General features: G+C 35.3%; 1 protein-coding gene across 2 annotated transcripts in view; it reads right to left on the bottom strand.

Annotated features, from left to right (window-relative positions):
• The window catches only part of NAA15 (N-alpha-acetyltransferase 15, NatA auxiliary subunit), a 79,077-nt gene that overhangs the window by 15,663 nt on the left and 37,851 nt on the right, over positions 1-25,563 (bottom strand). For both annotated transcript variants that reach the window (XM_032412871.1, XM_032412870.1), the window contains exons 6-15: positions 25,167-25,320; positions 21,467-21,586; positions 19,805-19,900; positions 19,549-19,655; positions 17,421-17,493; positions 14,591-14,760; positions 13,242-13,394; positions 12,580-12,708; positions 11,513-11,726; positions 1,992-2,185 (exon numbers count right to left, since the gene is read on the bottom strand). In XM_032412871.1, coding sequence (XP_032268762.1) covers positions 1,992-2,185; positions 11,513-11,726; positions 12,580-12,708; positions 13,242-13,394; positions 14,591-14,760; positions 17,421-17,493; positions 19,549-19,655; positions 19,805-19,900; positions 21,467-21,586; positions 25,167-25,320 — 1,410 coding nt within the window. The remainder of the gene's footprint in view (positions 1-1,991; positions 2,186-11,512; positions 11,727-12,579; positions 12,709-13,241; positions 13,395-14,590; positions 14,761-17,420; positions 17,494-19,548; positions 19,656-19,804; positions 19,901-21,466; positions 21,587-25,166; positions 25,321-25,563) is intronic.

Here is a 25,563-nt window from a genome sequence, read left to right as displayed (position 1 = left end):
GGTTTATACTCAGTTAACTGAATATTAAACTCACTAAACCTCTTATTTTCCTTTTTTTTTAACTGGAATTACTGCTAACTTAATAATGCTTTTATTTTATATTACATGTATAAAATCCTGAACTGGTGACACTAAATATACCATTTGTAACATTAAGAATGATAAAATATAAGATCATAAAAAATCAGAATCTAGAGACTGTAAATCCAGATTTGGCAGGCAGCTTTTAAAATAGCCTACAATGCCATACTTTATTATGATGGCTTGGTGTAATCTAGCACTGCCACCACACTGGGGATACAAGTAAGTGTGGATGCTATTAGAAGGGGGCATCCTGGAGGCAGTTATCCTAGGAAGAGAAGTGTGTTATGTGCCTAACAGATAAGAATAGTATATATTAAACAGCAGCCTATGAAAGTGGGTACCTTCCACTGGGCTCTTTCCAAATAAAGCACTTTCTGTAGGCATTATTTTCTTCTGAGACTCTACAAACCTCTAGCTATAAATAATTAAACTATAACTTGACATCTGGCCCAAAAGCAGCTATGATAAGCTGGACACAAGGAAAACCCAATAGTCTATAAGGAGGCCTGGTATAAGAATTCTGCTCTGTGGGGGTAAGTAACCTTTATTAGACAGTGACTAAATAATCCAAATAGATCCTCTCTCTAAGAAGTATAATGGAAGATATAAAGTGTTACAAAGAAAAAAGTCAGTAAGAAAAGTCATGGGCTATAGAGAAAGTATGTAGAAAGAATGGGGGTGGCAGACAGTCAGTGACAGTGGTAAAAGTGGTAGTAATAAAGAAAGCTGAAGTATAAAGATGGAAGGCCCTTAAAGCCGGTATTATCCCTGAATAACTCTGCAATTCTCCATGAGGCCTAAAAGGCAATTTTCTGTGCCTCCTCACTATTCTGTATATTCTTCCAATAAACTCCCAACAATAAAAAGATAGTATCTTTGTCCTAGAAGTTATACAATTATTTGTGAAAGGATGTCAATATATCCTTTGAAATCCAAGCTAGATTTCTCTATGGTTCTTAGCAATACTGCTGAGGTATTATTGTCCATCTGCTCTGATATAATCCTAAAACTATTTTCCAACTCTACTTATTAGGTATTATAATTTTTCTCAGTTATAAGGCAGTTGATTTTTATTTTTTAGTTACTAGTGAGGCTAATACTGAACTCTAGTGCTTACTATATTTATTGCTTTAACATAATAAACCATGCAATTATTTTCACATGGAATAGCTGAACACCAACGGCCAGAAGTGCATAGGTATGTTATTAATCAAAATGGTTCATTTGACAATGAATACCTTGGTTTCAGCTTAATGGTTAAAAAAGGCAGATATGATTTTTGGCTTGGGGGAAAATATTTATGGACTTTTAAAGAGATTAGGTTCAAATAGCAAAGTCCAATAAAGAAATACTGTAAACTGACACATGGGTGAAAGATATACATATACACTTACTTTTCAATAAACTCAATTTGGTCTAGATATAAAAAGGTGCATGTTACCACTTATAACAGATGCCACATTCTTTGCACATATAGTTCCTTTAATCCTAACATCCCTGCCTAGTAGGGATTTCTTCCTAGTCCCTTTTTATACATGAGAAAACCATCAGAGAGGTGAGACAAAGTGTCCAAGATACACAGTGAAGTAGAAGCACTGATATGTGGACCCAGATCAGAATGACTCAAAAGCCAAAACTTTCCACTATACCATACTACATTACTCTGGATCAGGATCATTGTTCCAAGTTTTAAATGTGAAATATGATCAAGAAAGAAAGAAAGAAAGAGAGAGAGAGAGAGAAAGCGAGAAAGAGAGAAAGAGAGAGAAAGAAAGAAAATAGCCTAAAAATTAAAATGATTTTTCACTCTAAAATCTATAATCAAATTGGTTAAATAAGACAGTATAAAATGACAATAGCTGGTCATGAAATTTCACTCAATTGTACTCAACACTATTATTAAGTACCTTGGCCAGTTTCTCAGGGATAAGTTCTTCTTTTGGCCCTCCAATTTCCTCATCATCATCATCCTTTTTCTTTTTCTGATTTCTCTGCTGCTTTTCTTTTTCTGCATTTTTTTTCTCTTCTTCTATCTGGGCTTTCTTTTGAGCTCTTCTTTGTTTATTACGTAGCTTCTTTAGCTCTTTGTCAGACATGTTTGCTGTAGGCAATATGTGTTAATTAATTAAAAGCATATCAACCAGGTTAGTAATGACCAATCACTAACATTCTCATTAAAACTCCCATAAAAAATATTACATGTTATACATGTTCATGTGCCTATGTGTACCTAGCCATTTAATGGTTCCACATTCGATAGAGAACACTGTGATCTCTTCAAAAAATGTTTTGAAACCAGGTGGAGACCTGGTGCCACAACCACAGCAAAACATAAAAGCATACAAATTCCTCCAGCAATATACTTGCAGTTCTAGAAATGTAACAAGCTGTCTCATATTTCTCTCATAATTTCTATGGCCTTAGACTATGCTTTTTCTTAGTTATGCCTCTCTAACCTTGTCAGTTATTCATTCTCTACTCAGTGCTGCCACTATGACATATATTTTACTTGTCACAATACTTCATTTATACATGTGGATCTGTGAACTCCTTGGTGGAAGAGACCCTGTCTTACTTGTAATTTTTGTATTCTCAGGGCCTAGCAGAATATACAGAAAACACTTAAATATTTGTTGATGGAATAATAAATAACTATATGGTAAATTAAAAGCTTGACACAGAAAATTAACAATAGCTTCTGTGGTATAAACTATGGAATGTCTCAAGGGAAAGACTGGAAATCGCAAATATGAGATAATAAAGTAAAAAATCTATTGTTTAGTCTTCAAGCAATAAATCTGAAAGTTACATGTGCAACTGGTATTTATTTGGGCAATACTTATTGATTGTGAGAAATGAAAAAGGTCATTCTAAAATATACCATCACAGCGTGATTTTCAAATATGCCCATAAACTCTTTCCTTCAAAAGGTAGAGCCTATTTCCCCTTCCCTTAATTGTGGCCTATACTTAACTCACTTCCAACGAATGGAATATGCTAGAAATCAAAGTGTATGACATCCAAGATCAGAACATAAAAGCATGGTGGATTCCTCTTTGCTTTCTCTTGGGCCACTCAGAAGAAACCAACTGCCATGTTGTAAAGATACACAAACATGGAAAGACCCAAGTGGCCAAGAATAGGCCTCCAGCCATGAGAGTAAGCCATCTTGGATTCTCCAACTCAAATCAACCCTTCAGAAGCCTTTGGCTGCCATCTTCATTTAAATCTCCTGAGAGCACCCACATCTTTCAAAATCATATAGCTAAGCTAAGTGACTTCTGAATTCCTGGCCCACAGTAACTCTGAGATAATAAATGTCTGTTACTTAAAGCTATGTGTAGGCAATCTGTTACGCAGCAACAGATAACCAAGGCAGATTTTGGTATCTGGAAGTGGGGTGCTGCTGCAATAAAAACCTAAAATGTAGGACTGACTTTGGTTCGAGTATGGCAAAAGGTGGAAAAACTTGGAAAAAAGCATTAGTGAAAGCTCAAAGGACCCTAGACTATTTAATAGAGACTGGATTTTGAAGAGGCTGCAAGTGACACATGTTATAGTCATGCAGAGGCAGAAAGTTTAATAACATGTATTTAATAACATCATAAAATATATCAAATGAACTGAGTGATTAGCTAAAGGGATTTCCAAGCTAAAAAAAGAGGGCGGTAGTTAAGGTAGCACCTGATTCCTCTTGCAGATTGTAATTAAAATGCAAGAGAAAGAAACAAATGTAACAAGGACTTGACAGTTTTGAAAATTCTCAGCCTCTTCAAAAATGGCTGCTGACCAAAGGTCAAATTCAGAGAACTGCAAGAAAATATGTCAACAGAGAAAGCAGAGTTTGGCTTTAAAATCCTTTAAAACTCAGAACTCAGAAAGATGGTACTTCAGCAGTTACTGGTCACCCAAAAGGCTCTTTTCTCTTAAAAATTTTAAGGGTATGGGCGCCTGGGTGGCTGTTGGTTGAGCGACTGCCTTCGGCTCAGGTCATGATCCTGGAGTCCCGGGATCGAGTCCCACATCGGGCTCCCTGTTCAGCAGGGAGTCTGCTTCTCCCTCTGACCCTCCCCCCTCTCATGTGCTCTCTCTCTCTCTCTCATTCTCTCTCTCAAATAAATAAATAAAATCTTTAAAAATAAATAAATAAATAAAAAATAAAAATAAAAATTTTAAGGGTATGATTCACTGATCCTTTCAAACAACAGAACTTCTAAGAAACTCAAGGGTGCTGTCCTCTCAGCAAAAGCTCAAGGTAGACAAAGATATTCATGCATGTGGCTTCCAATAAGATTCACAAAAGATCCATAGGTTTTAAGAGAATTCTATGGGCAGAAACATAGCAAATTTGGACTGAAAGGAACAGAGATAGTACAAAAGAACCCCCAAATTTTGGAAGCAGACTGAAAAACTACTCAGGTGCAAACAAATGCTAACTTTTTAAAAATTAATTTTTTTAGTAACCACTACACCCAACATAAGGCTTGAACCTAACCCCAAGATCAAGAGTTGCAAGCTCTTCCAATTGAGCTGGCTGGGCACCCCACAAATGCTAACTTTTAAGAACAAGGAAAGAAGATGCAGAAGGTGGAGCCAAGAAACCACAGCATAGAAGCAGGAACCATTAAGAGAATTAGTCCTACATCATGAGTCCTAATCAAAGAACTACTACCCTATACCCAACTGGACTTAAGAACTGACATAACCAGTAACTCCTGTGTGCCTCCCATTTCCCCTTCACCACCCCCTTTTGATCAAGAATATTCCTCTGCAATCAATTTATATCGGACATGTACTTGGCACAGGATTTCTTTAAGATTTATTTATTTGAAAGAGATGAGAGAGAGAATGAGCAGGGAGAGCGGCAGAGGGAGAAGCAGATTCCCCACTGAGCAGGGAGCGACGCAGAGCTCGATCCCAGGATGCTGGGATCATGACCTGAGCCCACAGGAGATGCTTAACAGACTGAGCCACCCAGGTGCCCCTGGCACAGGATTTCATATCAAGAACTATACTTGAAGAGCTATACTAGCTATACTAAATCAGAACCATATTCAAGAAATCTCATCAGCACCAGCACCTCATACACATATATAACTAACATTCTGGACTTTGAGCTAATGCTGTAATGGAATGAGACTTTTGAAGGCCTTGGAAGGGGCAAGTGTATTTTGCATGTAAGAATAATATAAATAGGGTGCCTGGGTGGCTCAGTCAGTTAAGCGTCTGCCTTTGGCTCAGGTGATGATCCCGGAGTCCTGGGATCGAGCCCTGCATCACTCCCTGCTCAGCGGGGAGCCTGCCTCTCCCTCTTCTCCCTGCTCCTGCTCTCTCACTATCTCCATCTCTCTCTCTCCAATAAATAAATAAAATCTTAAAAAAAAAAGAATAATGTAAATAATTTGTGTCAGAATGCAGAATATGGCAGTTAAAAATATGACTACAAATTGTTTGATTCTTCTCCCACTCAAATATAGGTTAGACTTGGTGACTCACTTTTACCAAATAGAACATGTAGGAGGTGATGGGGTGTTATGTCGAGAGAGTAGAACATTAAAAGTGTTGTGGCTTCTTCCCTGCTCTCATGGCTGGCTACTATGCCTTGAGGAACTGAAGAAACCCTCCAGAGAGACTAACATATTAAGGCCACCTGCCAAAAGCCATGTGAGTGAGTCATCTGGGAAATGGATCTTCTAGCCCTAGTTAAACTTTCAGATGATTGTAGCCCCAATCAACATTTTTTTTTAAAAGATTTTATTTATTTATTTGAAAGAGTAAGAGAGAAAGAGAGCCCACAAGCAGGGGGAGTGGGAGAGGGAGAAGCAGGCTCTCTACTGAGCAGGGAGCCTGATGCGGGGCTCGATCCCAGAACCCTGATATCATGACCTGAGCCAAAGGGGCAGATGTTTATCCAACTGAGCCACCCAGGTGCCCCCCCCCCCCAACCCTCAGCCAACAATTTAACTATAATTTTATAAGAGACCCTGAGCTGGAACAACCTAGATGCTTCTAAATTCCTGAACTATGGAAATAGTTGTTTTAAGCTGCTAAATTTAGGGAAATTTATTATGTGTCAATACACAACAACCTTCAAAAACAAATGCACACCAGTTTCTCTTTTTCCTAGTAAAAAAGCCCTTACTACTAAAAAAGAAAATTTCAAACAAGGACCAAAAATTACATTCTGCAAGTACAAGACATTTATAAATGAATAACCACAAAAATTCTGGCCTTTTAATGACTTGTAAAATAACTGCTACCACTTGCTTCCTTACTACATACCAGATACCATGCATGCATTATTTTACTTAATATCCTCAATAATCTCAATGATTAGAGTGTAATATTATTTTATGTATGAGAAAACTGAGGTTTCAGAAGAAAAATATTAACTCAAGAGTAATAACAAAAGGCAGAACAAGGATTTAAATCCACTTCACTCTGACTCCAAAGTCTGGGCTCTTTCTTTCCACTATGCTACACCAGGAGTCAATAATCTTTTTTTATAATGGGCCAGATACTAAATATTTTCATCTCTGTAAGCCATGGGTCTCTGGTGCAAATAAACTCAGCTACTGTAGCACAAAATTCACCATAAATAATACATAAACGAATAGGCTCAGCTATGTCCCAATAAAACTTCATTTATCAAATCAAACTGCAGTACGGATCTGGTCCACTGGCTATTTTGTGATCTTATTCTATATTATCTCCCACTGCCTTGAAAGGACTCACCCAGTTTATAATAACAGAGTTGCCATACAAAAATAGAGAAAGGAATAACCACATCAGAAGTTAATATAGAAATTAAGAATTCAAATCCTGTTTCACTTAATGTAGCACTATTTATCTGGATAAGCACGGTCTCAACTTTACATGAATTACTTTTTACTTGTGTGAACATAATAGAGATCAGAATTTTCACTTAGAAGAATCCAGAGAATTCTACTATGCTAGAATATTGCACTATCTTAAAAATAAAAAATTGGTGTGTATATGTATGTGTATGCATGCATATATGTATATACATAGCAAACAACACCTAAACCTAGACTACTCTATACAGCCAAATCAACATTCACATAAGAAGGCAAAATAAATCTGGCCACATTAGTAAGACTTTTAAGTTTACTGAAAAGATAGGGGTGCCTGGGTGGCTCAGTCGTTAAGCATCTGCCTTCGGCTCAGGTCATGATCCCAGTGTCCTGCGATGGAGCCCTGCATCAGGCTCCCTGCTCAGCAGGAAGTCTGCTGCTCCTTCTCCCACTCCCCCTGCTTGTGTTCCCTCTCTCACTGTGTCTCTGTCAAATAAATGAATAAAATCTTAAAAAAAAAATTTACTGAAAAGATAAAAACCTAAGAAGCAAAAAATAACTTCTCAACCAAATAAAGGGTAACTACCAGATATTTACTACAAATAGCAAGCTTTATGGTGGACCATTAGAAACATTATGTCTAAGATAAAAAAGGCAGCAAGTATACTACTGTTTCCATTAATTAGCAGTTTTAGCAACCCTCACCAATGCAATAAGGTACGAAAAAGAGAGGTATAAATACTGAAAGAAAACAAACCAGCAATGTTTACAGATTAATATATCAGCTTACATAGACAATTTTTTTTAAAAATCAGCTGAAAAAACTACTAAACCTAATATCAGAGTTCAATAAGGATACCAACTTGACAAAAACTATAATATTCAGTTAGAATACTGTAATGGAAAAAAAAGACATGTAGAGATAATGCTAGCAGTAAATTCACCAAAGTTATATAATTACACTAAAACAGAAATAGGAGATACAATGCATTCTAGTATGCAAAGATTCGATATTATTTAAGATATCCCCACCCCAAATGGTAATCTGTATCTCAAATGCAATTTAAATTAAAAACTCCAAAAGAGGGGCGCCTGGGTGGCTCAGTAGGTTAAGCGACTGCCTTCGGCTCAGGTCATGATCCCAGGGTCCTGGGATCAAGCGCCACACCGGGCTCCCTGCTCAGCGGAGAGCCTGCTTCTCCCTCTCCCACTCCCCTTGCTTGTATCCCTGCTCTCGCTCTCTCTCTGTCAAATAAATAAAAATCTTAAAAAAAAAAAATACACCTTCAACTTTCCGACAGACAAGGTAATTCTACAGTTCAAATATAAAAGCAAGTTCATATAAAAGCAAGAAAATTCTAAAGACATAGTACTGGATTTTAAGAAGAGACAAAGAGATCATAAGAACAGAAACCTGTACACTAATGTCAATACCAGTTTAATGTCTTTACAGGAATTTCTGATGTATGTGGGAACCAGACACCATACCCACAACCCACTATGCTGTATTTCACAGTTTAGTTCATGATAAAGGTGGCATTTTATTTTTTATTTTTAAAAATTTTAAGTAATCTCTACACCCAATGTGGGGCTCGAACTCACAACCCAGAGATCGAGTCGCATGCTCCACAGACAGCCAGGCAGTTGCCCCTTTTTAAATCAGTGGGGAATATGACAACCTATCAAAAATACTGTTGAGGAGTCAGCCGTCTATCTGGGGGTAATAAGCTACGTTCTACTTCACATCATTATATAACAATTAACTCCAGATGAGGGGTGCCTGGGTGGTACAGTCAGATGAGCATCCAACTCTTGGTTTTGGCTGGGGTCATGGTCTCGGGGTCATGGGATGGAGCCCTGTGTCTGCTAGGGATTCTCACTCACCCTCTCTCTCTCTACCCTTCCCCCCACCCTCTCAAAATAAATAAATAAATCTTTAAAAAAATTAACTCCAGATGATTGTAAACGTAACAGAATATTGTAAGGAGGGGGGAAAATCAGAGGGGGAGATGAACCATGAGAGACTATGGACTCTGAGAAACAAACTGAGTGTTCTAGAGGGGAGGAGGTGGGGGGATGGGTTAGCCTGGTGATGGGTATTAAAGAGGGCACGTACTGCATGGAGCATTGGGTGTTATATGCAAACAATGAATCATGGAACACGACATCAAAAACTAATGATGTAATGTATGATGATTAGCGTAACATAAAAAAAAATATTGTAAGGCAACACAGAAGATAAATATCTTCTAAAATAAATACATTTTAAATTCTGAAGTAAAAAAGCCTTTCTATGCAAGACTTAGAAGCCACAAAATACTAAAGAAATTTTATCTCATATAAATACTTTTCCATAATAAAAGATATCTACCATAAAGACCAAAGTAAAACAGGAAGAAAATTTCTGTAATACATAAACAAGGATTAAAGTCCTGAACATGCAGAGAACTTCTACAAACCAAGTTGAAAAATAAAATGGGAAAAAGACATGAACAGGCAATTCATACAAGAAAGCCAAAGGCCACATGAAAACATACACAGATGTTCCATTCTTAAAAATCTAGGAATTAGGGGCGCCTGGGTGGTTGAGTCAGTTAAGCGTCTGCCTTCAGCTCAGGTCATGATTCCAGGGTCCTGGGATTGAGTCCCATAATGGGCTCCCTGCTCGGCAGGGAGTCTGCTTCTCCCTCTACCGTTCTTCCTTCTTGCGCACGCTCTTTAATAAATAAAATCTTAAAAAAAAAAAAAATCTAGGAATTATAGGGGCACCTGGGTGGTGCAGCCAGTTGAGTGTCTGACTCTTGATTTCAGCTTGGGTCATGATCTTGGGGTTGTGAGATCGATCCCTGAGTCAGGCTCCACACTCAGCGCAAAGTCTGCTTGGGACTTTCTCTCCCTCTGCCCCACCCCCCATATGTACATGCACACACACTCTTTCTCTAAAAATAAATAAATAAATCTCTAAATAATCTTAGGAATTATAAATCAGATTATTTTCCCCAAAATAATGAAAATGTAAAGGATGGATAATTTTTTGTGTTAGCAATAAAGGAAAAGATAAGCTCAATAAAGTAAAAGATAAGCTCAATACTGTGGCAATAAAAACTGATGAACCTTTTAATTAAGGAATGCAATTTGACACTATCTCAAATTCTTAATACTCTTTAACCCAGTAATTTCCACTTCTAACAATCCATGCTAAATAAACAAGTACAAAATGATATACAAGGACATTTACTACAGCACTATAATGGTGAGGGAAAAAAACCCACATAGGTTCCTACATAGCCTTTAAAATGACTGATGATTGTAATAAGTTATGTCCAGATATGGAGCAACACTATAAAAAATAAGTTGCAGAATACTGGAGATAATATCACTCATTTATGGGCCTAGAAAAATAAAACAAATGTAAACCAAACAACCTCAAAGAACAGCCCTGATATGTGTGTGTGGAGTTTACATACACATATAACTGAAATATGTAATTGTGTACAAAGGCAATTGAACCTTTTATAGAGATAGCGATAACCTTTGAAAGAAGATTATCTATGGGTATGCAGAATAGTGAAAGGGGATTTTCACATTTGCTAGTGTTATTTCTGAATTGTTTTAACTTTGTATAGAGTTAATTGTCTATTACTTGAATAATCTGAAGAAGAGGAGAAAGGCAGGAGGAGTGAACAGAAAGATAAAAGAAGCCACAGGATCACAGCTCTCAGCTTCAACTGTAATTGTTTTGTAGATTCTTACTGGCATTTTCTTTCTAGTTAAAGAAGCAACAACACATAGAGGGTCAAATGAAATCTATACAAGGGTTTCAATGTGTGATTTGAAATTTTAATAAAAATTAACAAAAGGATCCAAAGGTCTTTATCAGGAAGAAGGCTACAGAAAACCACCAACCATAACTTCAGAAGAGTGCTCAGGACTGAATAATAAAATCTGACACACTTTTTCCGCCACCTCATGTAACATTTTTGCCATGAACAACTCACAAAATATTTGGATGTATATTTATATCCTTCCACATGCCTGTATCATTTTTATTCTGAGAACCTTTCCCAAATAGTTATCTAAGGAAGACTATACATTCTGGCATCATGATATAAAAATAGCACTTTAAAAACTGGCCAAATGATAAATTATTAGGCAATCTTACTAGTTTAATTCCAAACTGGCTTTTAATGTTCAAGCAATTTTCACCTTTCAGTAGGTTAATTATAAATAACTATTACAAAGAAGAATAGAATAACTAGATATACTGACAGCCAACACTATACATACATGTAGAGTGCCGACACTAATGATAGTTAGCAATTTACAGTACTGGGTAAACCAGATTTTAAATGTTAAACTCATGAAATTCAACTTCTTAAAAGCTAATGATCGGTTACAAATTAAATTCTTGCTTCACTTTTCAAAGTATAAACAGTATTTTTCTTTTATGGCTTAGGGAAATCCACAAAATGTCCATCATCATTTTCTAAGCATGTATAACATCTTCCCACAAGGTGCTCACTAAAAAGCTCAAAAAAAATCTACGCTACACAAAAATACAAAGACACATATACACACCATAGCAAATAATAAGAAATCTTTGAATATTATACCTGTATCAGCTTCATGTTCTTTATTCTCATCTGTAAGGGGGTTGTCATGAAGTTTCAAATAAATCTCTATAGCAATTCTTGCTGCTTTAAAGTAAAATGGATGCTGTCGAAGTACATCTTCTAGTTTTAGTAAGTCCACATACGATCTAAGGGTAATCTTCCTCATACAGTATGTATGAAAGTCAAACTGGTCGTCAGTGATTTCTATAAAATGCTAACAAAATTATTTTTTTTATTATACTGAAGTATAACAATGTCAAAGAAAACTACAGAAATCAAACTCTCAGAATTACTTGTTTTCCTATGCATGAAAAAATAAGTAAAATAAAAAGATATTAAAAATTACTATCACCCAATATAAATACTTTGCATATCAAATAAGCAAATATAATTGGTATCCCCTAGCACAGTATATGGCATACACCAAGCACTGAATTATTTGGTGAATGAAAAGGAAACACATGATTTGAAATATATGTATTTATTCCTTCCTTAAATCATACTTAAAGCTAGCATGACAAATCAAACATAATTTATTAATATACATAATGATGTAGTACATTTACACATTAAACATTCAGTTTTTATATTTAGAATGACCTGCAAAGACTATATGTAGTATTTGGTAATTTTTCTAAGAATACAAATTTGAGTCCTACACAATGTTATGCTGGCTACAGAAATACTGTATAAAGGATTCAAAGCTTGTATCTTAGGACTATCAAGGGTATACATCACCAATCAACCCCTTAACAAACAGCTTTCTAGGATAACTTAATGAGCTTTGTATTACTGAAGATGGAGCAGCAATTTGAAACATTCAAACATCAATAAAAACACAGCCAAGCTACAAACTTTCTATCAAGTTTTTCACATGAAGAGTAGACAATGGGCAAGTCTGCTGAAAATGTAGTCTATAACATTTCCATCAAAAAACTGAAAAAACGTGAGCACTGATATTTAGAAATCACTTACTGTGAATTATAAAGAAGAAAAAACTATAGTTGTCCAAAACCTTCAACATATTACAATAAAATGAGAAACTCATATATATATGTGGTACTTACTCTCTCAATCTCATGACACTTCTTAAGTGCTTCACCAAATTTATTCATTGCCTTATAAGCCTGGGCACATTCTGTCTGGAACCACATGCACTGCATTTCATTCAAATTCTCTACCGCTGATGTTCCTTCCTATATGAAAAAATTTATGCATTCAAGACCATTTCTTACCAAATACACCATTTCACCATAGCATTTAAGAAGGAAAATATAGTCAATTGATTTGAATTTTTTCAAAATAACTTTCTTTTTAACTGTTTTCAGAGTAAGAGGGAACTGTTATTATGTGTAAGAAACTGGAATTATATTTCTAATCACTGAAAAAAATGTACCTTTGTAAATAATCAAAACATCTACATAACTGGGGTTGGAGAATAACATAAGAAAGAGAACACTAGCACACAGCAGGTAGTCAATTAACATTAGTTCCTTTCACCCCTAAAAATTCATCTGAACATACATCAATATAAATCAGAGTTAAATAACCCACTGTACAACCAACTAAAAAGAAAATTATGTTTTATACAATATTGATTTCAGTTTCTTTCTCCTAAGGTAATCTAATTAAAATCCTATTTTGATACTAAAAATACTAGAAAAAAATTTTGAAAAATAAGCAAGATATATAAGTATAAACTATTCATAAGAACACTAGCTGTACAAACCCTTGTAAACTTTGAGCACATTTCTTCAGCCTCTTTTATCAGATTGGCTTTTAGCATGTACTTTGCACACTTGGAATTGATAAATCTGTCTGCTGTGTCCAAGGCCTGGGCCTCATCCATCCACCTCGCAGCTTCTCTAATATTTCCAGCATGCTTATAGAAAAGCAAAATAAACCAGTCAGTATGCTAATTTTACTATGCAGGTAATTAGTTACCTATTGATAAGTAACTAAAACACAAATGAAAAAAAAGGTATTCTTCTGACTGATCTTAAGACCCTAATCAATGTAGATGCATACATTTTGATACTTTTCTGGCCATGTAGAATACAGGCCTTCTGACAGTAAAGACTTGTTTTAATAATATTGTTTACTGTTACACCTCACTGCCTTTATCAGTGTCTGGCACATAATGAATACTCAAAAACAATGGTTGAATTTTAAGAATAAATAATTAAAATCTTTAAGTCAGAACAACAGAAAGTTCATAAAAGGCATCACGGCTGAGTATCAGGGAAATTCTGTTAACATACAACAATGCTTATTTTAAAAAATTATTCATCAACATTGAAAAGTTAAAAAAAAAAAAAGGCAAAGATATTGGCTAAGTTTCTAACCTAAAGCAACCAGGGAACATTACTGCCTATTACTGGACATTCCACGATGTGTTTTAATTTACATTACTAGTCCATTTGTCAAAGCCACAAAACTAATGAGTATAACCTGGCTTTGAAAAGTGCTTTTAAAATAATACTTAACTTCATTGTTTTTGGTAAATAAATTTTAAGTTTATAATCTCTTCTTTAAGAGCTATTATTACTAATTTGTATTTGTCTTAAGAAAAAGAAGAGCCAACTTTAAGATGATGCTAAAACATATGACTGGAGATTCTCAAGTAAGACCAAGAAGTTAAGAAGACAAGTAAAATAGTAAAATCTTCAATTTCATTTCATTAAGATTACCAGATACTGATCATGGTCATACTCAAGTGTTAACAGAAACAAACATGTCGCAGCAAATTAGAGAACCTATACTGTTACTACTTAAAACCAAGAAAATAACCAGACATGTGTGTGAATGTATAAGAATATGTAATATGAATAACCACATATCTGAATAACCATATGCATGTATGTATATCTGTGTGTATACAGACATATAAATGAGTAAATTATCATGACCATGACAAATCTAAAAGTAATCAGACTGAGAAATGTTCTATAGTTATTCCAGGTTTTACAAGTCATCAAATATATCATTTTTATTACAGCTTTTAGAATCTACAAATTATAGAAAAAAGTTTTTATAAGACTCATTACCTTATAAAAAAGCGGGAGGGAAGATTTTTACCTTATAGATTTTAGCTTTCACAAGAAAGAGTTCTATCAATGTAGGTGTACTTTCAATAGCGGTATTTATGTATTCCAGAGCAATCGATGGCTGACCAATTTTGTCATAATGTTGTGCCAAGTAGTACTGGACCCAAAGTAATGTGGTTGGTGGTTCCTCTTTTCCATCATCTTTAAAAAGTGGGGGAGGTGGGTGGGAGAGGAAATAAACCAAGATTAATCATTACATATATTAAGAGAGTACCCACCTCCAAATGGCTTTATCTTTATTAATAAGGAAAAGTAGTTTGAACCATTTATTTATGTATCTAGCTATAAAACCATCCTTAAATTCGTAAGATCTTTGGAAGGGACCATGTTGTCTGTTCTGTATCATTATAGCCCCTAACACATTACCTTGAATTTAGTAAGAACTTTATATAATAAATACGGCAGATAAATGAGATCAAAGATATAAAAAATTACCCAAAAAAAGAAACTGAAAGGAATGGGGAGGCAGGGGTGGGGGAGACAAGTTGTGCTAGTACTATGAAAGTGTAAAGATCAGGATATTATTTATGAGGGGCATAAAAGGTATCAGAAAAAATTTTGATTTTCCATTAATGTGAGGTTTAAAAAAAAAAAAAAAAAGGCCTGACTGCTTAATTGGGTTTCTAGCTAATGTACTAAACTATACATAAATATACTTGTGATGTGGTTGAGTTTTGGGTGATTATATTAATATATTCTAACATTATGCTGATATGCAATGATGCGTAATTTAGGCTGAATAAAAACTATACCCAAAAAATGAGATAAGTAAAAATGCTTACTCTACATTTTAGTTCATAATTTAATTTTTATATACTCACAAGAAAATGTGTAAGTTAAATATAAAACCCACACATTATAAAATACTTTTTAAATACCAATATCTAAAATCTAAGAACTGTTATTTGCTTTCAAAGAAAGCAATAGATTGCTTATTTTTATCCTAGTAAAAGCAGGATGGCTCAGTGGACAAACAATAGGAGTGGAACTCACCAACTCCCGATCTGATAGATCTGCAACTAAAGTGCTGCATATTCTTGGGCATGTCATTGAACCTCTTCCACATTTGTAAAATATGTAGGAAAATGCTGATAATCAAAGGAACATCATGATGATTAACCAATGAAACCATGGTAACGCCTTCTAAAAAGTATTATTAAAATTAATCTGAGACCTAGAAACAATAATCAACCCAAAAGCAATGAGCACCCCAGGTCCCATACTGGGGTTTCCCACTGTAAGAACCAGAGCTCCTTTGGAAAAACAATTGATTCCAGGTCTGCTATGGGCAGTATACCAGATGAGCTGGAATATCTTGTCATACCAAACTGCAAAAAAGCTATCAACTACTACACCATGGTATGTGAAGGCTGGAGCCATGTGAAACTGCAATGATTTAAAACATCAAGTATGTTTAAACCCATGAATTCATAATACCTTTAAAATATGCACTGGCATCTTTGAAGGATGCTACTAAATGAATTCATTATTTTAAAAACTGGTAAAGAACAACAACAACAACAAAAAGTAGGAGATAGAAGGAAAAGAAGCAGCATTTATCTTGCTTTTCCTATATAAAAACCAAAATACTGGATAAACAGGTAACAGATGGAAGGGAAATTTCTCTTGTAAGATAACAGAAAATGAATGATAGACTATCACCCGTTTGTAATTCCTGACAGTTGCTAACATACAAAACAAACACTAAATGCCTCCTGATGGAAGAATATACTACCACCCTCCACCCATGAAATAACCTTGTTCACCCCCTATATTTAAAAGGAAACAAACAAAAAAAAGTGAATCTCATTAATCCTCTACTCAGACCCGTCCATTAGAAGCTTCTGCAAGGATGGAAATGTTCTGTATTTGCCCTGGCAAATATGGTAGTAGCAACTGGCTTTACACAGTTACTGAGCAGCACCTGAAATGTGGCTACTGCAACTGAGGAACTGAATTTTTAATTTTATTTAATGTAAAAAATTTTAATAGTCACACGTGGCTAATAGCTATTATACTAGACACCACAGCTCTACACCCAACTACCAATTTATAACAAATTCAGAGGACAGAGGAATAACATGTTAACCAACACCATCAGAGTCCATTCAGCAAAATCTGGACTGTCGAAAAACTTAAGAAAAAAAACTAATTTTTTAAACAAACTGCAGGAAAAAGAGCAAATAGAAAACCTATAGATTTTTTTATAAGAGAGTTGAGACATATCAAACTCGAAGTACAGATTTCATATGGATCCTCATTCAAACAACTTCAAAGCCAAAGAAGAAAAAAATGACATTTCTAAGATAACTGGAAATGTAAGCATAGACTTTTGTCTTTGATCTTAACAAAGTATTAATGTTCAGGTGTGGTGATGATACTTTGGTTATGATCGTTAGAATACTGAAATAGTCACAGATAAAATGATGTGATGTTTGGGATTTGCTTCAGAATAACATGCGAAAAGAGGGAAGTAGGTAAGAATATAGATGAAATATGTTTTCCCATGAGTTAAAAATTATTGAAACTGGATGATGGGTAAATGATGGAGGATCATTGTATGATTAGATCTAGTTTTGTAAATGTTTTAAATTTTACATTTTCTTCCAGTAAGATAATATGATTCTCTTAACCAAATATTTTCACACTATGTGCAAATTAATGCATCTCCATCTTAAAAAAAGTTTAAATATACTAAGCTTACTGTCTAAATAATGAATAATACTGACCTTCTGATTAAGAATTTCATAATATGTTAAAAATTCCAGGATATTTTTAAAACATAAAACTTGAGCACTTACCATTAGGGTTAAATAATCGGCAGCTTTTTAAAGAGGTTTCATAACCTACTACTAATTCTTCTATGATTGCCACCTAGAGTACAAACACACAAGCACACTTTAATAAAATATATATACATGCAGTTACCATTCTGGTACAAAACATGTTATTTACTATTTTAAAGGGCTACATCAACATTCCAAAACATGCGCACGCACACATACACTCATGTACACACCCTCTTATAAAACCTCTTAACCTATGGATAAAAACTTAAAAGCACGTAAACCATACATTTTTGAAGGTATTAAGATATAACTTTCGGGGTGCCTGGGTGGCTCAGTTGGTTAAGTGCCCAACTCCTGATTTTGGTTCAGGTCATGATCTCAGGGTCCTGGGACTGAGCCCCACATCGGGCTCTGCACTCAGCAGCAAGTCTGCTTGTCCCTCTCCCTCTGCCCCTCCCCCTGCTCGTGCCCTCCCTCCCTCTCTTTCTCTCAAATCAATAAATTCTTAAAAAAAAAAAAAAAAAGATATAACTTTCTAAAAACTTACTGGTCCCCTTCCCTGCTAGAAAGGAGGGAATATGCATCAAGCTGAGCTAGAAATCAGGAAAAGGTTGGATTAAAAGAGGTAATACTGTAGGTAATATTGTGGATGACTCTTATCTTGGTTCATTTTTATCTCAATTCACATAAATAACACCCACAATTAACATCTGCCCTTTAGGAATCAAGAATTAAAAACTACGTGAAAAGAGAAATTCCAAAAGTACGTAATAGCATCAACTCTCAATTTTAGAATCCAAGGGAAAACATTAGTAAAACTGAAACAGAAAAGTGGGTGGGTTTCTGAAATCCAGGATAGTGAGTGGATGTCCAGGTTCTGGTTTCTCCTGAGTCATGACTATGCCACTTGCTCCTGGCTTTGTAAGAGATCTGTGAATACTTTTAATTTATTAATTCCCTTCTTCACTTAATCCATCTATAATGGATTTGTTACTATAGAAGCTCTCCTAAATGACCTCAACTTCACCGACTCAACAGATTAACACCAGCTCTCTCCATTACCTCAGAAAATTGTGAGGACTGAATGGTCACAGCTAGGTTATTCTGGTGCGCCCATGTTCTTCTGCTCCCACAAGTTGAGCTACATGCTTACTAAGAGTTTTGTTTTCCCAAACCTGTTTAAATCAGTTGCATTTATTATCATCATTACAGAATTTAATTCAATATTATGCAAACTTAATAAATGAGAACAAAAGAAAAAACTGTTTTAAGTTGAATACCGTGGAAAGACTCAAGGATAAATTAGATACTCCTAACAAATTCAGGTTTCAATAATACAACCATAAAGGGGAAAATCATTAATATATAGGCTTCTATAATCAAGACGCTATAATCAAGCGTTCCCACGCTATTGATACTGAAAACAACAGACCACATTTTATGAATGTGATTTACGCAATTTAAAAAAAGAGTCAAAGTCATCAATAAAGCCCATACCTTGGGCCTCTCAACAAAAAACTGGAAAATAAACACACCTTCTGTGCTTTAGGTTAAAGTGTTTAGCATGTTTAATTAGTCCCATCTTTCTGATTCTTTACTGTAACTGATTTATTTTTATCCAACCAACATGCCTTGATGTCACTGTACTTGCAAGCAAAATAATCTAAATTAAGATTAAAACAACCTCTTAATAAGCAATTTGAGCATTATTATACACAGCTAAAAGAGTAAGTTAACTTACTAGGACAGCAAACAAACTGCTGATAGAATTTTTTTTTTCTACCAGATAAGAAAGAAGAAAGATTACTAAGCTAAACCTTAGTTTAAAAAATCACTTCTGACCTTCACCATGAACAAAGATTAGAGAAAATACTGAAGAAATCACTACCTTACCAACTTTTCATACCTACACTGACTCAAAGTAAATAGCAGAAATAAAAGAGAAAATAAGGAAATAATAAGTTACTTGATTAAAAAGAGAAAAGGATGAAAAGTAAGAGGTATAGAAGCATTTAAACCATGAGACAGGAAAACAGCAGATTCACAAAATGTGTACTATGTACATAGATAATCAAGAATCAACGATTCCAAATACTAAGCGGAGAAATGATAGTGGGGAAAAAGTGGTATTTGGCTTTACCTTTTCTTTATCTTTGTATAATGACCTCAAAGTATTGAAGACTGGTGGACAACCCTTGCTGAAATTCATCCTTAGAAACTTATCCAAACATTCTTTAAACTTCTCACCTTGGAAGAAAAAAATTCTGTTGATTTGCATCTACCCAGACAACTCTAAAATGCATACTTCAATATTAATATGCATACTCATATATCTAAAACCAACAAAACAAACTGTAAACCCTACATCATTTTCATTCCTTTGCAATTACTCTCACCAGATAAAAAGTTCAACGGCAGTCTTCTTGGCACCAGTCCCCTGGGATATTTAGTCCAGGCCTCCTCGTAAATTTTTAGTCGTTCTAACATATTAGCTGCAAACAAAAAAAATAATTCTTTTTATATATAATTATAACTTCTATGTGTTTTCTAGCAAATTATAAATTTTTCCAAGTATATATAAATTCTTATTAAGCAGAAAAGCTGAAGGTGAAAAGAAAATTTATAATCTAACCACCTAAATATACCAACAATCATTTTAGAATATTTTTCTAATATTTTCGTATTTTAAATACCTATTATCATCTAAAATACATAATTTTCTTTATCCTTTCTGCTTTAGGTACCTTTCAGAATCTAAGGACTCCGTTAACTTTAGTTCTAAGAAAGGCTTGGTTATTATGTTTCCTTTGCTTCTCTACTATTCTCTTCAGCCTATCCTTTATTTTAGAGCTTTTGGATCTATCCCCTAATCTTCCATTTCTCCATATTTCTTTTATATTTTCTTTTAATCTCAGTTGAGAGCTCTCCTCAGTTCAATCTTCCAGTTCACTAACTTCTCCTCAGTTGTGGACCCTCTTCCATTCAATCTATTAAGATTTTTATGTCAATAAATAGGCTTTTCGGGGTGCCTGGGTGGCTAGGATGGTTAAGTGTCTGCCTTCACCTTGGGTCATGGTCCCAGGGTCCTGGCATCAAGTCCCACATGGGGCTCCTAGCTCAGCCGGGAGCCTGCTTCTCCCTCTCCCTCTGCCTCTGCCTCTCCCCCTACTGATGCTCTCCCTCTCTCTCTCTCTCTGTCTCAGACGAATAAATAAAATCTTAAAAAAAAAAAATAAGTAGGCTTTTCATTTCCTAGATTCCTAATTGGTACTTTCTCATAACTTTTCATATTTCATGACTGCAATTTCCTTTTTTCATCTTAGATTCCTCCATTTACTCCCTTTTGCTGTACTAATGATTACCATTCCTGTGACAGTGTTCCACAGTAGCAAAATACTCTTTGTTACAAGGTTTCTCTTGTATATATCAACGTATCAGTAATGGCTCACTACCAGTCTTGAGGGAGACAGCCTCAAATCAGATCATCTTGGCTAAGGACCCTATCTGTAGATGACATGTTTCTGGGTCTGTCCTCACAAGTGGGTCCCATTCATGGGAGAGGGTAAAGGGGAGTTGTGGGCAGAGTCTCTGGACCCAAGTTCATTTGACTGATGGAAATTTAGTCCCTCTTCCCACATAGGAAACAGTACTGTTCTTTCAGCTTGGCTACATTCATGTGCCCTTGGCAGGCCATGCTGCTGTGGCCACAGAAGTTAAGCTTGCTTCTTTCCTTTAGGGAGACATCTCTGTAAGTAAGGAGACATTTCTGTCAGTAGGAATTTCCCTTTCCATTTTTATGCTGCCATGCCATTTGTGAATTTTTAAGTTGTTTCTGAAATTCTTCTCTCAACTATTTCTATAAATGTGTAGAAGAGACGTTTCAGAAAATGCTCAATCTGCCATATTGAATGGAAGTTTGCAACTGTACTTTTGTATTCAGATTTTGAAACCAATTCTTAACCACTATTTTTCTAGTTATGCTTTTCAATGAGTTAATAAAATATTTATCAACAAAGGGAGCAATTAAAAACAACTTAAAAAGTTTTAAACAATACTACCTGGTTTGAGTGCCTTTTCCAGGCCTTTGTAATAGGCCCAGTTTTCAGGATTTCTCTCTTGTAATCCTCTATAAACATCAGCTGCATCTTCCAAACGACCTAACTGCAACAGAAGTTCCCCTGATGAAAAACAAATTTAATTAACTAAATATCTTGATTATCTCTTTAAAACTTTTCCTTAAACTTCCTCTTAAAACCTCTTCAATGTTGGGAAGTGGTTTGGTATCCTCCTGAATTCCCAATACCCTTCAACAAGACTACCATGTCACTGTCTTTTTTTTTTTTTGAAGTTCTTATGTAGAAATGCCATCCTCTCCACATCCTCAATTATTCAGGTATTGTCTAACTCCAGGCTATTCCCCAAATTCACTAAACACAGTCACCAAGCCACCATCTACTGCTTAATTATGCCTGACATAACACAGATAATTTCACGTCTGAATTATTGACCCAATTCAACACTCTAACTTTATGATCTCCAAATCAATTATAAAAGGATTCAGCTATAGCACCCCACAGTCATGGCCACATTCAAACCTGCTTTTTCTAGCTCTTCCAACTACTAAATAGGGCACCTATCTTGCTTTAAGCTTAACTGTCTTGTTTAGCTTATTCTTGTCTCATTAATCCTAGCCTTCAATCTTAGAGAAAAACCATTCCCTTTTCTTCAGACCCTTCAGTAACTCATAGACTCATTGCTGGTTTTCTCTGGGCTGCATAGCCAATCTCATCCCTAAATGACATTAACAGCCCCAAATATCAAAATCAGTCTCAAAACCTAAGGCTCCCTTATTTACCAATTTTAAGGCCTGGATCACCCCAAATGTTTGCTTGTTACACACCTTCTCACAAAAGGAAGCAGGTCATTAGATGAATGGACAGAGACACCAGTTTCACTAGAAATCTATGAGCTCCAAAATCAAATGAGCCTCAAACACTGCTCAGGTATACTTTTCCTTACCCTTAACAGGCTTCCATCCACCAAAGGTATTATTTTCAAACCATGCATGACTTCACCCCTGCACCCTCTGCTCTCATCAGACAATAAAAATGAACACTTACCGAGTGTTCACTGTTTGCCAGTGACTTTTAAATGTTTCACCTGCATTAAGTAATTCAACTCTCAAAACTCTATTATTTTCATCATTTTAAAGCAGAGAGAACTTAAGTAAACTTGCTGAGGGACTTTCAGATAGTTAATTGTTGGAATCAGGATCTGAATCCAAGTAATTTGGCTAAAAAAGCCCATATTCTTAACGTCTATTTCAGTGGCTCTCAGCCAAAGGCACTTTTGCCAATATCAGGAGCCATTTTTTGGTTATCACAATAAGTGATGGGGTAGTGCTACTGGTATTCTGATAGGAAGACGCTAGGGTATGCTATTAAGTGCTCTACAACATATAGGAAACTTCCATCCCCAACATCTCAGTCCCAAAACAGTGCCAAGGTTGACAAACCTGCTCTATACTAATCAAAAGCCTACTTCACTGAGAACAAAAAATCCTGCAACTTTCCTCCCCTACATTACACCCATCCAACATTTCCTTTCCTTAATTCTCTCCCACCTCGTCTTTGTAGAAGGAACTGGTGGTGTAAGAATTAACAATGAAACTTTCTGCTTAACTACGCCCACTCACCCACTCCAGAAGTTTGCAAATTATTCAGACCACTAACAATGCCTTTATTACTGGAATTTCCAAAGATTAATGTTCTACTCTCGGTTCCTTTCTATTCTTTATATATCCCGTCCCCATCACCTGACTCACTCTAAGTATCAATACCTTCTGGAATGAACTGATGGCTGTTTCCTATTTCACTGAGAAAATGGAAGCAATTAGAAGAGAACTCCCAAATATCCACTACATCTATATATCTACTTGCCTATATATTCTACCCTCCCTTGCTACTATGAACTATTCATACTGTTATCTAAAGCTAATCTTTCAACTTATCCACTAGATCACATCTTCTCTGTTGTATTAAATATTCTGTCTCTACTGGATCATTCTCCAGTGAGCATAAGCACATACTGTAAAAAACCTTTTGATTCTGTATTCCATTTCATCTAGCACCACCCCACTTATCTGTTGCCCTAGACAACAAACTTCCTTTTGAGTCATCCATGCATGCTATCTTTAATTCCTTGACTTCCAATGTCATTTAATTCTAGTTGATTTGTTTGAGCTTTTACCACCCTCCTTCCAAATTTTCAGAAAATGCTTTTGTTAAGGTCACCAATGACTTCCAAATTCCTAAAATCCACTGATCAATTCTGAATCCTCACCTAACTTGATCTGTCATTCTTTCTAATACAGTTATCAAAAGGATCAAATGAAACAATGTACTTAAGAGTATTTTGAAAACTATCATGTATTTTGATAAAGAAACCAAGGTCCAAGCCTTGTGACTGGTCATACAGCTAGTTATAGTAGCCAATGAAGGAACCCGAACTAGTTTTTTCCAATCTTGTGATCTTTCTATAAAGTAAGAAATTCCCTCCCTTTATAACTAATAGATTGTTAAGGGATGATCAACTCAAATGAAAGATGGCTGTTCTGGATCTATAGTTCACAAGTGAGCTCCAGCAGAGGTAGAGACTTCCATTTTTTTCTTGCCAGTAGCATCATCCTCTGCTGAAAGCTCATCTGGCAAATAATGGTTATATCCACTATGCAAGCTCAAGTATCGCACTTTTTTAGTGTTCAACTTCAACAAGAGCCAAAGGAACCTGAAACGAGCAAACGTCAGTTCCCTGGACTAAGCCAGGTAAAGAGACATTTCAGATGGTAATTCTTGAAAAATACTTCTATTTTCAGTTACTTTGTTATTCTTCTTTCATTTTCTATGATCAGTTCCTCAAGTTTTAAAACTGAGACTCCTTTTTCTCAGCCTTCTAATAAATGGCAGCACTGGAGATCTTTAGGAATCTACCCCTCTTATCACAATCCACACACATAAAGCCAAATCTCTGGTTTCAATTCATATTCTTTCTATGTCCAGAAAGACATCCAGATAAACTAGAAAGACCTCATAATTGCCCCATATATACTTCAGGAAAGACTCATTATCACTAAATATTACTGTCAATAACACATTCAGTTTTGTTAATAAGCTGTTCCTAAGAAATTTATTCCTGTCTTATTAAATTAAGCAATTACCTCCTGTGTTTTGATCAAACCCTATTAATATCTTCAAGCCAAAAACATTTTATTTAAAGAAAAATATCTTGAGTCACTTCATTTAATGGTTTTATTTTTTGCAATTATTCTTTCTTATATTAATACCCATTGTTGAAATGTGTATTTTCTGACATTCCAAATTATTCACAGTGTGTATGAGCAAGAAATAGATTTTCTATCACCAAAATGCTGAATTATATGCAATTATCAGCAGCAACTAGATTTTTTAGTCTTGCTCTTCGTAATAACTAAATACTAGAATAAATGACATCCTTTAAAAAACACCTTTGGGGCACCTGGGCAGCTCAGTCAGTTAAGTGTCCAACTCTTGTTTTGGCTCAGGTCATGATCCCAGGGTCCTGGCAGAGAGCCCCACGTCAGGCTCCCTGCTCAGCGGGAAGTAGGCTTCTCCCTCTGCCCCTCCCCCACACTTGTGCATGCGCAGGCTCCCTCTCAAATAAATAAATAAAATCTTTAAAATAAATAAATAGATAAATAAAAATAAAAATTTTTTTAAATACCTTTGGTTTCTTCTACAGCAAGTTTATCACAAATCTGCTTTTCATAGGTAGAAAGATGTTCCAGGGCTTCTCTATAGAGACCTGCTTCCCGAAGAACTTGGTTCTGATATAAAAGGAGTTCACTATATTCATAATCCACTTTATCAGGGGATGTCTATAATATGGATATAAAGAATACTAACAGTAAGAATTTTGTTTTCATATTAGAAAACTGTTTATACACTCAAAATACATAAAAGAAATCAAAGGATAATAACTGATAAAATTCATTTTCTAAAAATTCTTAAATATCTGTCTAGAGAGCAACTAAGTAAAAAAATGACAGTATTAACTTATAACTCACTGAATAAAGTAAGAATCCCTAAATCCTTAATAAGTAAGTAGGGGAGAAAGGAAA

The sequence above is a fragment of the Phoca vitulina genome, unplaced genomic scaffold, assembly GCF_004348235.1.
Source record: "Phoca vitulina isolate PV1807 unplaced genomic scaffold, GSC_HSeal_1.0 scaffold14, whole genome shotgun sequence".
NCBI lineage: Eukaryota > Metazoa > Chordata > Mammalia > Carnivora > Phocidae > Phoca > Phoca vitulina.
The sequence above is the reverse complement of the archived record's forward strand: the minus strand, read 5'-3'. Positions and strand labels throughout refer to the sequence as shown.